At 30.5% G+C, this 13,667-nt stretch overlaps 1 protein-coding gene across 1 annotated transcript in view; it reads left to right on the forward strand.

Moving 5' to 3' along the window:
- The first annotated feature begins 509 nt into the window (after positions 1-509).
- LOC111423298 (homeobox protein B-H1-like) overlaps positions 510-13,667 on the forward strand; it is a 38,618-nt gene continuing 25,460 nt past the window's right edge. Inside the window, exon 1 of the mRNA XM_023056543.2 lies at positions 510-1,102. Coding sequence (XP_022912311.1) covers positions 868-1,102 — 235 coding nt within the window. The 5' untranslated portion in view covers positions 510-867. The remainder of the gene's footprint in view (positions 1,103-13,667) is intronic.

Genomic DNA, 13,667 nt, shown 5'->3' on the forward strand with positions numbered 1-13,667 from the left:
CAAATTCAACAATTACACGTGTTTAAATAAAATACAACGTGGATAATAATCAGTGTCGTGTGGAGTGGGGACTTCCCCCAAAAAGCATTCTCCATAAACCGAAACCTCCACAGCTAATTACCCCCTCCATTCCAAGTCGTGTTGGTGCGAAAAACGAACGATAAATCAAATAAACTTAGCACCAAATCCCCGATTAAAACGAGAAACGGTCCCCACTCGAAAGAGCATTAAGAAGACGGCGGAAGCAAAAGGGGACCGCCCGACTCCGGATCGCTCCGGGAGTACGGTCTGTAAGTTGTCTACGCCCCAAAAACAGTTCGGTAACGTTTCGAATCGTCAGCAGGAACCGCCCGGCAGACGATAATTGGTCTTGGTTTCCTGCAAGCTCTTCGTCGATTGGTCCGGGGCTTTTTCACTAAATCCGGGTAGGGAGACCCGGAGGATTTCTTTGAATGGAGAGGGGGGAGAAACATGGCTGGTTTGAAACGGTCTATTCGCGGGTCGACTCACGTAGAGTTAGTGTCGATCAACGACCAACGGTTCAAGCACAGCTTCAAAAAATAACAAAAATTAAAAAAAAAATCTACCCTTAAAGTTGTGAAGTTAGGAAGATTCAAATCAAAGAAGTTTTCAACATCAACTTTTTTTGAATTACAATAATTGTTGTGATTGTTGTTTAGTTTGCGGGATGTTTATTTATTTATTTGCTTATTTAATTTGCGGTTAAGTTGAGAACAAAATTTTGGTGTTAGTGAAAGATTATTTTTTGATTTATTCGATTTATTATTTTGGGGTGGACGTTTTGAAACGGGTGGCAAAGTGTTGCAAATAAGGGAGGATCGCGGGCCGGGACTTTCGGTCAGTGGCATGACTGTGCAGGACGAGTCCAGGGCCATGCCACAGACAGCGGCCACACGATCGCGATTCATGATAACGGATATCTTAAGCGGCGGACCACCACCAGATGGCGGCGCCCTTTTAAGAAGTCCACGATCTCCAAGTCCAGGACCAAGAGATTTATCGTTATCTTCGCAACCTTTACATCACGATAGCGATACAGATAGTTCCGGACATCCGGATACTTCAAGTGTATGCTCAAATGGTAAGTTTTTTGATTTTGAACCATCATTATAGTTATTAGACGTCAGGTGCTAGGCTAGAGTAAAACTATTTAATGTGGTCATGTGTTAGTTCTAGTGATAGTGTGAAATTAGAACTAACACTATACCGAAAACTAGAATCATTCGGGTTTAGCCGCACGTCTCTAAAGACGGCTAAACCCAAATGATTCTAGTTCTAGGTATAGTGTTAGTTCTATATAGTAACAGTGGTAGTGTAAAACTAGAACTAACACTATCCATAGAGTTATCACCACAGAAGCTAACAGGATTAAATCCCAGAAAACTGTATGTTGATAAAGTTAGCACAAAACGAGTCCTGTACGATTTGGAAAAGTAAAGGATGTAGATTTAGATAGAAAAATGAATTCAAAAACGAAAATTAAGAGCAAAATTTTTTGAGATACGCCACCATTCTTGAGATATTTGCTTCTAATATGGATATATTAATTCGGCCAATAATAACAAACTTTAACGATAATTATCTCAAAAATTACAATTGATACGAAAAAAATTTATTGCATCATTTCGATTTAGAATTAAGTTTTTTATCATATCTAATTTAATATATCACTTTTGAAACACTCTCCATGAAGTTAATGCCACTTAAACTGACAGGATTTAATTCCAGAAAACTGTTTGTTGGTAAATTTAGCAAAAAACGAGTCGTGTGAGATTTGGATGATTAAGGGATGTATATTTGTATAGAAAAACAAATTTAAAAACGAAAATAAAGAGTAAAATTTTTTGAGATAAGCCTCCGTTCTTGAGATATTTGCATCTATTTAGAGTATATTAATTGAGCCAAAAATAACAATCTTTAACGTTAATTATCTCAAAAATTACAACTGATACGAAAAAAATTTATTGAAGCATTTTGATTTAGAATTAAGTTTTTTATCATAATCAATTTAATAAACGACTTTTGAAACACTCTCCATTAAGATATCGCAACCAAAACTGTTAGGTTTAAGTTTCAAAAAACTGTTTGTTGATAAATTTAGCAAAAAACGAGTCGTGTAAGATTTGGATGAGTAAGGGATGTATATTTGTATAGAAAAACCAATTTAAAAACGAAAATAAAGAGTAAAATTTTTTGAGATAAGCCTCCGTTCTTGAGATATTTGTATCTATTTAGAGTATATTAATTGAGCCAAAAATAACAATCTTTAACGTTAATTATCTCAAAAATTACAACTGATACGAAAAAAATTTATTGAAGCATTTTGATTTAGAATTAAGTTTTTTATCATAATCAATTTAATAAACGACTTTTGAAACACTCTCCATTAAGATATCGCAACAAAAACTGTTAGGTTTAAATTTCAAAAAACTGTTTGTTGATAAATTTAGCAAAAAACGAGTCGTGTAAGATTTGGGTGAGTAAGGGATGTATATTTATATAGAAAAACAAATTTAAAAACGAAAATAAAGAGTAAAATTTTTTGAGATAAGCCTTCGTTCTTGAGATATTTGCATCTATTTGGAGTATATTAATTGAGCCAAAAATAACAAACTTTAACATTAATTATCTCAAAAATTATAACTGATACGAAAAAAATTTATTGAAGCATTTTGATTTAGAATTAAGTTTTTTATCATAATCAATTTAATAAACGACTTTTGAAACACTCTCCATTAAGATATCGCAACAAAAACTGTTAGGTTTAAATTTCAAAAAACTGTTTGTTGATAAATTTAGCAAAAAACGAGTCGTGTAAGATTTGGATGAGTAAGGGATGTAAATTTATATAGAAAAACAAATTTAAAAACGAAAATAAAGAGTAAAATTTTTTGAGATAAGCCTCTGTTCTTGAGATATTTGCATCTATTTGGAGTATATTAATTGAGCCAAAAATAACAATCTTTAACGTTAATTATCTCAAAAATTACAACTGATACGAAAAAAATTTATTGAAGCATTTTGATTTAGAATTAAGTTTTTTATCATAATCAATTTAATAAACGACTTTTGAAACACTTTCCATTAAGATATCGCAACAAAAACTGTTAGGTTTAAATTTCAAAAAACTGTTTGTTGATAAATTTAGCAAAAAACGAGTCGTGTAAGATTTGGATGAGTAAGGGATGTAAATTTAAATAGAAAAACAAATTTAAAAACGAAAATAAAGAGTAAAATTTTTTGAGATAAGCCTTCGTTCTTGAAATATTTGCATCTATTTGGAGTATATTAATTGAGCCAAAAATAACAACCTTTAACGTTAATTATCTCAAAAATTAGAATTGATACGAAAAAAATGTATCATATCATTTCGATTTAGAGTTAAGTTTTTTATTATAATCAATGTAATAGATCACTTTTGAAACACCCTCCATGGAGTTACTGTTACAAAAACTGAGAGGATTAAATTCTAGAAAACTGTTTGTTGGTAAATTTAGCAAAAAACGAGTTGTGTAAGATTTTGATGATTAAAGGATGTATATTTAGATAAAAAAATGAATTTAAAAACGAAAATTAAGAGTAAAATTTTTTGAGATTAGCCACCGTTCTTGAGATATTTGCTTCTAAAATCGATATATTAGCTAAGCCAAAAATAACAAACTTTAATGATTATTATCTCAAAAATTACAACTGATACAAAAAAAGTTGTTTGTAGCATTTCGATTTAGAATTAAGTTTTTTATCATAATCAATTAAATAGACCACTTTTGAAACATTTTCCATGAAGTTGTCGTCACAAAACCTGGCAGGATTAAATTTCAAAAAACTGTTTGTTGGTAAATTTAGCAAAACACAAGTTGTGTAAGATTGGGATGATTAAAGAATGTATATTTGTATAGAAAAACAAATTTAAAAACGAAAATAAAGAGTAAAATTTTTAGAGATAAGCTTGCATTCTTGAGATATTTGAGCCGTCTTGAGAGACGCACGACTAAACCCAAAGCTTTCTAGTTCTAGGTCTAGTGTTAGTTCTAGTTTTAATTCAATAAAAACATACAACATAGTGATTTCTTATGCCAATTAATGCACGAATAGTAAGTTTTTGATTTTGAATCAAATGTTTTTGAACCATCATTATAGTTATTAGCTGCAAGAGAAATTTAATGACCTCCAGGATAATTAATTTAATCGAATCGCAAAAAGGTTATTGTTTCATTTACACAATGCCTTGAGTGATTATTAACTCTTCCTATTTTCACTGGGTGTGGGAAAAAATAGGATTCGTAGAAAGAAAAAAAAGAATATAATAAATAAAATCGGGTTGATGCGATTAGGTGGAAGCCAATGAGTTCGTTGTGCAATTACTCGATGGGGACTAAATCGAGTAAAATCGGGTCGAGAGAGTTTCAACGGGTTTCCGGTTCAAATGTGATTTTGTGATCGAATTACACAATATACCGAATAATAAATTTCTGCACGCGTTATAAAAATCAATTTAACCAATTTCTAAAACAAAATTTTTTTATATCAATAACTTCATTTTTATTTAGAGTTAAATTTAAATTTGTATTATTATAGTTGAAGCGGTGTAGAACAATTTAACGCAATTTGCACACACATACAGTGTGTTAATTAATTATCGTACCCCACGTCATCTTTGCAAGTATGCAACCAACATCACAGTATTTTTATTGCAATACGCGATTTGCGTATGATGCGTATTGCACTGTGATATTGGTTGCATACTTGTAATGATGACGTCGGGTACGATAATTAATTAACACACTGTATGTGTGTTGAAGAGGCTTTTGAAGCAAGGTGTACATAAAAGCGCGTGAGAAACTAAAATCTCTTAGATGTAACTGTACTTTTAATTAAAATCCCGTTTCGTATCATCTCTTTGTTTCAAATTAAACTTAAATACACGAATATTCTTTACATCAAGTTACCTAAAAGGTTTTTTTTTACCTTTTCCCGATCAAATCGAAACGCGTCGAAATGTTTTATTAAAACGTGTGGGTTCGTGGGTTGGTGTTCTCGCTACCTGCTCATCAGAAATTTATGTTTCTATTACTGCCCCAGGGGCGATCCGGCTACCGTTGAAGGGGAGGGAGGGGAAACTACGTCGTCGGCGGTCTGTGACCAAAAGCTTCAATTACTGGGGTAAATATTTGAAGGGGTTGACTTATCACGATACGGTTTTTATTTGCGGTGAAAACAAACCGTTTATTAGTTTTTACAAATACAAACCAATTTTTAATAATAACAATAACGCTAATTGATTTCGTTGAAAATAAAAAGATAATTAATTAGGAGAAAGAAGTGGGTATAGTGAAAGCTCTTTAAAAAAAAACGCGGAAGTCTCAACGTTTAACCGGTAACGTACGCGTAATTAAACAATCTCCGCAAACCAAACCGTTCCATTGTCTTGAGTTCGTGTAGTAACGATGTTTATTTTAAACAATGGCCATATAACGTAGTGGTTTGTCGAACCGTTCTTTTCCGCAATTAACTATTACACTATATCGTGTAAAAACATAAAATAATTTATAATAATGATATATCCACGTTAAAATTAAATATCTTAATCAAAAATATTTGATAAAAACTTTAGTTTATCAAGAATTTTGAGTTAAGTTTGAAAGCAAATATCTTAAGAATGGTGGCTAATCTCAAAAAATTTTACTCTTAATTTTCGTTTTTAAATTCGTTTTTCTATTCAAAATTACATCCCTTTCTTATCCAAATCTTACACAGCTGATGTTTTGCTAAATTTACCAACTAACGGTTTTGTGGAATTTAATCCTGTCAGTTTTTGTGGCTATATCTTCATGGAGGGTGTTTTAAAAGTCGTATATTAAATTGATTATGATAAAAAACTTAATTCTAAATCGAAATGATACAATACATTTTTTTCGTATCAGTTGTAATTTTTGAGATAATTAACGTTTAAGTTTGTTATTTTTGACTTAATTAATATATCGATTTTAGAAGTAAATATCTCAAGAACGGTGGCTAATCTCAAAAAATGTTACTCTTTATTTTCGTTTTTAAATTTGTTTTTTTATCTAAATCTACATTCCTTACTCATCCAAATCTTATACAGCTAATGTTTTGCTAAATTTACTACCAAACGGTTTTTTGAAATTTAATATTGACAGTTTTTGTGGTGATAACTTCTTAGAAAGTGTTTTAAAAGTGATCTATTAAATTGATTATGATAAAAGACTTAATTCTAAATCAAAATGCTTTAATAAATTTTTTTCGTATCAGATATAATTTCTGAGATAATTAACGTTAAAGTTTGTTATTTTTGGCTCAATTAATATACTCCAAATAGATGCAAATATCTCAAAAACGGAGGCTTATATCAAAAAATGTTACTCTTTATTTTCGACTTTAAATTCGTTTTTCTATCTAAATATACATCCCTTACTTACCCAAATCTTACACAACTCGATTTTTGCTAAATTTATCAACAAACAGTTTTCTGGAATTTAATCCTGACAGGTTTTGTTGTGATACCTTCATGGAGAATGTTTCAAAAGTCGTTTATTAAATTGATTATGATAAAAAACTTAATTCTAAATCAAAATGCTTCAATAAATTTTTTTCGTATCAGATTTAATTTATGAGATAATTAACGTAAAAGTTTGTTATTTTTGGCTCAATTAATATACTCCAAATAGATGCAAATATCTCAAAAACGGAGGTTTATCTCAAAAAATTTTACTCTTTATTTTCGTTTTTAAATTTGTTTTTCTATATAAATTTACGTCCCTTACTCACCCAAATCCTACACGACTCGTTTTTTGCAAAATTTACCAGCATACTGTTTTCTGGAATTAAATCCTGTCAGTTTATGTGGCGATAACTTCATGGAAAGTGTTTCAAAAGTGATCTATTAAATTGATTATGATAAAAAACTTAATTCTAAATCGAAATGATACAATAAATTTTTTTCGTATCAGTTGTAGTTTTTGAGATAACTATCGTTAAAGTTTGTTATTTTTGGCTTAGCTAATATACTCCTAATAGAAGCAAATATCTCAAGAACGGAGACAAATCTCAAAAAATTTTACTCTTAATTTTCGTTTTTAAATTTGTTTTTCTATCTAAATCTATATCCCTTACTTTTTCAAATCTTACACGACTCGTTTTTTGCAAAATTTACCAACATACTGTTTTCTGGAATTAAATCCTGTCAGTTTATGTGGCGATAACTTCATGGAAAGTGTTTCAAAAGTGATCTATTAAATTGATTATGATAAAAAACTTAATTCTAAATCGAAATGATACAATACATTTTTTTCGTATCAGTTGTAGTTTTTGAGATAATTATCGTTAAAGTTTGTTATTTTTGGCTTAGCTAATATACTCCTAATAGAAGCGAATATCTCAAGAACCGAGACAAATCTCAAAAAATTTTACTCTTAATTTTCGTTTTTAAATTCATTTTTCTATCTAAATCTACATCCCTTACTTTTTCAAATCTTACACGACTCGTTTTTTTGCAAAATTTACCAACATACTGTTTTCTGGAAGTCAGTTTATGTGGCGATAACTTCATGGAAAGTGTTTCAAAAGTGATCTATTAAATTAATTATGATAAAAAACTTAATTCTAAATCGAAATGATACAATAAATTTTTTTCGTATCAGTTGTAGTTTTTGAATTAGCTAATGTATCGATATTAGAAGCAAATATCTTAAAAACGGTGAGTAATCTCAAAAAAGTTCACTCTTAATTTTCGTTTTTAAATTCGTTTTTCTATCTAAATCTCCACACATTATTCTTTCAAATTTTATACAACTGGTGTTTTCCTAAATTGATTAATACATATCATCAACACATTCTTCTCTTACTATAAAATTAGCTTTACAGATTTAAAAAAAAGCATCGCGTGCATTCTAATCCACTTTATTTATTTGTTTTCCCACTTATTCCTTTATCTGTATTAAAATTTTTTTAAGGTTTCTGGTTTAAACTTATCTGAAACCTTTGGGAAACGGCTTTGAAAACCGTTTTAGAGATAATCCGGTAAATGGGCGAGCTTCGTACGCGGCTCCGGGGGAAAAGTGAGCTTTCCCATTGGCGGATATTAAAATCCATTGGCGTCGCGATGCCGACGCCTTCAATCGGGAGTGAAACAAATTTCGAATAAAAAAAAAAGATCGTTTCAAAATGTTTTATCGCGTGTTTCGCCAAAATTCGCCCGATTTTCTACTTATGACGTACAACTTCGAGAAATCCGCAATTATCTTCGTGAATAATTATCTCGAAATGGTGAAACCGAGAACCCTCGTAGGCGTGGTTGTTCTTTTCAACTGATTTTACGATCATCAAACACGCATCATTCCGTAAGTTAAAAAAAATGATCTTTTTCATTTCAATGAGATTATAATTAAACGCGACAAGATTTACAACTTATTAACTTTAATAAGTAGAACAACGTTTTAATTTTATAATTTCATAATTTAAAAGCGAATATAGCACCCGGGTGGGGTCATATTAGCATAAGCGGAATCGCTTAATGAACCGTTTCGTGCGACGGCCTAATATATTCCATCCATTAAAACGCGTGTCCGGGCACGTTATAAAACCGTTAAAGCCGTGTTTTGCGATCCCAATCTGAACGAGTAGAAACTGTAAAACTTGTCCGCGTCGGTCGTCGAATTCAAGACTTTTTAAAGGAAAAGTCCTTTTGACTAGGCTAAAATCGACAACGTTGGGGAGATTAATGTCTTCAAAACGAAGGGTCGAAAGGAGCTTTTGTACGCGTTGATTGATTTCACACCTATTGTTGAATTTTAAGAAAAGCCCCCCTCTTTTAATCTGTACCTATCGAAAGATATGATTCTATTAAATTTTTTGATTTTGATTCGGTTATTTAAAGATGTGTAGATTATAAATTATTATATACTCTATTTTTAAATTCGGATTTTATAATAATCTAGCACTGAATAACAAAGACCTAAAATTAGAAACATTCTGTTTAGCTGTACCTCTCTTAGCCTTTTGTGTCCCAAGAAGTTAAAAATTTTGAAACTTTGTGACAGAATTAAAACACTATCAAAATACACTCAGTAAAGGTCTTTGGAATTAATTTTAACACTTGCTTTAACAAAATCACATTATGATATTCAGAAAAAGAGTTCTTTCTTTCCTTTTACATTTTGAGCATTTATCTATCAGACCTGTAGCTGCAGAACGATGAAAATCTGAAACGTATTGAGCAAAAACTAACTTTTTTGCATAATCTAAATGTCAAAAAAGATGCTAATTCAAAAATTCCTGGAAGCCGTGTTTATTAAAATTAAGGAATGAGACTTATTCTAAATTAAAGCTCAAAGCTTTCTCTTTAAAATGATGTATAATAATTGTTGGGTTGGATTGGAAAAATATTGAGAAAAAAAATGTTGAAATAAATCTTATATTTTCGTATAATCTAAAAGTGTCAAAAAAGATGCTAATTTAAAAATTCCTGGAAGTCGTATTTATTGAAATTAAGGAATGAGACTTATTCTAAATTAAAGTTCAAAGTTTTCTCTTTAAAATGATGTATAATAATTGTTGGGTTGGATTGGAAAAATATTGAGAAAAAAAATGTTGAAATAAAACTTATATTTTCGTGTAATCTAAAAGTGTCAAAAAATATGCTAATTTAAAAATTCCTGGAAGCCGTATTTATTGAAATTAAGGAATGAAACATGTTCTAAATTAAAGCTCAAAGCTTTCTCTTTAAAATGGTGTATAATAATTGTTGGGTTGGATTGGAAAAATATTGAAAAAAAAAATGTTGAAACAAAACATACGTTTTCGTATAATTTAGAAATGTCAAAAAAGATGCTAATTTAAAAATTCCTGGAAGCCGTATTTATTGAAATTGAGGAATGAGACTAATTTTAAATTAAAGCTCAAAGTTTTCTCTTTAAAATGATGTATAATAATTGTTGGGTTGGATTGGAAAAATATCGAGAAAAAAAATGTTGAAACAAAACTTACATTTTCGTATAATTTAAAAGTGTCAAAAAAGATGCTAATTTAAAAATTCCTGGAAGTCGTATTTATTGAAATTAACGAATGAGACTTATTCTAAATTAAAGCTCAATACTTTCTCTTTAAAATGATGTATAATAATTATTGGGTTGGATTGGAAAAATATTGAGAAAAAAAATGTTGAAATAAAACTTATATTTTCGTGTAATCTAAAAGTGTCAAAAATATGCAAATTTAAAAATTCCTGGAAGCCGTATTTATTGAAATTAAGGAATGAAACATGTTCTAAATTAAAGCTCAAAGATTTCTCTTTAAAATGGTGTATAATAATTGTTGGGTTGGATTGGAAAAATATTGAGAAAAAAAATGTTGAAACAAAACATACATTTTCGTATAATTTAGAAATGTCAAAAAAGATGCTAATTTAAAAATTCCTGGAAGCCGTATTTATTGAAATTAAGGAATGAGACTTATTTTAAATTAAAGCTCAAAGTTTTCTCTTTAAAATGATTTATAATAATTGTTGGGTTGGATTGGAAAAACTTTGAGAAAAAGAATGTTGAAATAAAACCTATATTTTCGTATAACCTAAGAGTGTCAAAAAAGATGCTAATTTAAAAATTCCTGGAAGTCGTATTTATTGAAATTAATGAAAGAGACTTATTCTAAATTAAAGCTCAAAGTTTTCTCTTTAAAATGATGTATAATAATTGTTGGGTTGGATTGGAAAAATATTGAGAAAAAAAATGTTGAAACAAAACTTACATTTTCGTATAATTTAAAAATGTCAAAAAAGATGCTAATTTGAAAATTCCTGGAAGCCGTATTTATTGAAATTAAGCCATAAGACTTATTTTAAATTAAAGCTCAAAGCTTTCTCTTTAAAATGATGTATAATAATTGTTGGGTTGGATTGGAAAAATATTGAGAAAAAAAATGTTGAAATAAAACTTATATTTTCGTATAACCTAAAACTGTAAAAAAAGATGCTAATTTAAAAATTCCTGGAAGCCGTATTTATTGAAATTAAGGAATGAGACTTATTTTAAATTAAAGCTCAAAGCTTTCTCTTTAAAATGATGTATAATAATTGTTGGGTTGCATTGGAAAAATATTGAGAAAAAAAATGTTGAAATAAAACTTATGTTTTCGTGTAATCTAAAAGTGTCAAAAAATATGCAAATTTAAAAATTCCTGGAAGCCGTATTTATTGAAATTAAGGAATGAGACTTATTTTAAATTAAAGCTCAATGCTTTCTTTTTAAAATGATTTAAAATGAGTATTTAAAACTAGCGGTACTAAAGCACTTAACATAAAATATCACTATGTTGTATATTTTTGATGAAACGTCTCTCAACACTACTAAACCCGAATGATTCTAGTTCTAGGTCTAGTGTTAGTTCTAGTTGTAAACTCAGAGAGGAAAGTTTGCTCAATCCCGTTGGCAACACTAAGATAAGACTATTCCAGGATAGGATCAATCAAGAAAAAACGCAATTATGTAGTTAACCAATATTCCGCTTTACTTTAAAGCTTCTTCAGGGTAATCCTTAAAAATTACAAGGAAATTAAGCGAGAAACCAAGAACATCAAAACACCGCAATATATCATGAATAAAACAAACTATAAGAAAAAAATATATAAAAAAATGAAACTATTAAGAAAACTGCGTTCTTTCGAATGAAACAAACCGATTTTGAAAATATCTTTTAGTTCTTGAGATATTAATTATTGAAATTAAGATAAATTTCTAACGTTTTAGAAATTGCAATTTTTAAAACAATGAAGCGATGTATTGGTAAACTACATAAATTGCTTTTTTTCTCGATTGATCCTATCCTGGAATAGTCTTATCTTATAGTTTTAGTTTCACACTAACACTGTTACTATATACAACTAACACTCTACCTAGAACTAGAATCATAACACTGTTGTTAGTTCTAGTTTTACACTAGCATTGTCACTAGAACTAACACAAGAGCTAGAACTAGAATCATTCGGGTTTAGCCGTCTTGAAAGACGTGCGGCTAAACCCAAATGTTTCTAGTTTTGGGTATAGTGTTAGTTCTAGTAGCAATGGTAGGTAGCGCTGGTTAGCATAAGATATTGCTATATTATATATTTTTATTGAACTAAAACTAGAACTAACACTAGACCTAGAACTAGAAAGTTTCGGGTTTAGCCGTCTTTAGAGACGTGCGGCTAAACCCGAATGTTTCTAGTTCTCGGTATAGTGTTAGTTCTAATTTCACACTATCACTAGAACTAACACAAAACCTAGCCATACTGAAAGACTTGCTGTTAAACCCTAATGTTTCTAGGAGGCCTTCAACATTTCGAATTTCCCTAATATAATTGCAACCCTTCTTTTTGGTGTTTCAATTTGAAAACACTCTTCCGAATTAAAAAATAAAGTATACTGGTTCAGAAAGAAAAACCGGTAGTCGGTTCTTGGGACGGCGCGAGCGATCGGGGCACAAAGAGGTGAGAGATATACGTCAATCTCGACGGATTAACTTCTTCGAAACGGCTCCGGGGGCAACATAACAAAAAAGAGAATAATCTGCTTAGTATAGGCCCTGAGATTTCAATAAAACGCGCGGGGTGAGCGACAGATAAAAATATCTGTACTAAAAATATTAATTTCAATCAAATTGTGACTTAATTAAGATAAATCTCGACGCGGGGTTGTAATTTATGACTTGCAAACAGAATTTCCGTTGAAGGGAATACTAAATCGTAAAGTTCTTGACCTCCGGGACCGCAGGGTTGGGTTCACGGACCATAAGGCCGCTCTAAATCCAAGAAAGTTACCCGCGTTTCCATGCGATCCACGTTTCCGTCGGTTGAAATACGAGGGGAAATGTGGATTTTAAACCTAAAAAGAATAAAGTCTCGAAATCATTCGTATTCAATCATACATATTCAAAACGTTTAATTTTTATTAAAACACGTTAATTAAGATGCATGTAGATCTGTGTTATTGGCTCAATTGGAATGCGATCAACTCTCAAGCGTTTTCCCTTTCTTTTAACATACGCGATTTCGATCTTAATCAATATTTCAATAATTGCGATTTACATAATTTATCTTAACCCATATTTGTTAAATTAAAATTTAATAATTTTAAAGTTTAATCTTGCAAATATGATGTTTTCTCGGTGGAAAAGAAGGTCTCGTCGTCTGCCCGGTTTAATTCTACCCGTTTATGAAAGGTAACAAAACGACCAACAAAGATGTAACGCTCGGCATCAATCAAGCTTAAAGCCAATTAAGAGCGATACGGGCGAAAATTTGTTGTAGTTTTTTTTTAATTTGCAACGAGAGGCGCCTACGCAAACTTCTCCAGGCTTTTAAATTTTGCATACGCCTTCGAAAACGGTTTTAAATTATTTTATACTCTCGTTGCGACTAAAATGTGTACAAAAATTTTAAAAAGAATTTTAATCGACATTGTTTTCGATCCAATTAAGTTTTTCGCACCATCCGCGAAGAGTTTATGCAGGAATCGCGTGTCTGGTGACATTCTTAAGCTACATCTTTTCTTTTGATTTATTTTTTTGTCGTTATTACTTGGAAATTGCGCGCGTGCTGGTTAAATTTTGCCAAGAGGAAATTGGGTTGAAGTTAACGGCCGGGCCGCCGT

Source organism: Onthophagus taurus, chromosome 3, assembly GCF_036711975.1.
Source record: "Onthophagus taurus isolate NC chromosome 3, IU_Otau_3.0, whole genome shotgun sequence".
NCBI lineage: Eukaryota > Metazoa > Arthropoda > Insecta > Coleoptera > Scarabaeidae > Onthophagus > Onthophagus taurus.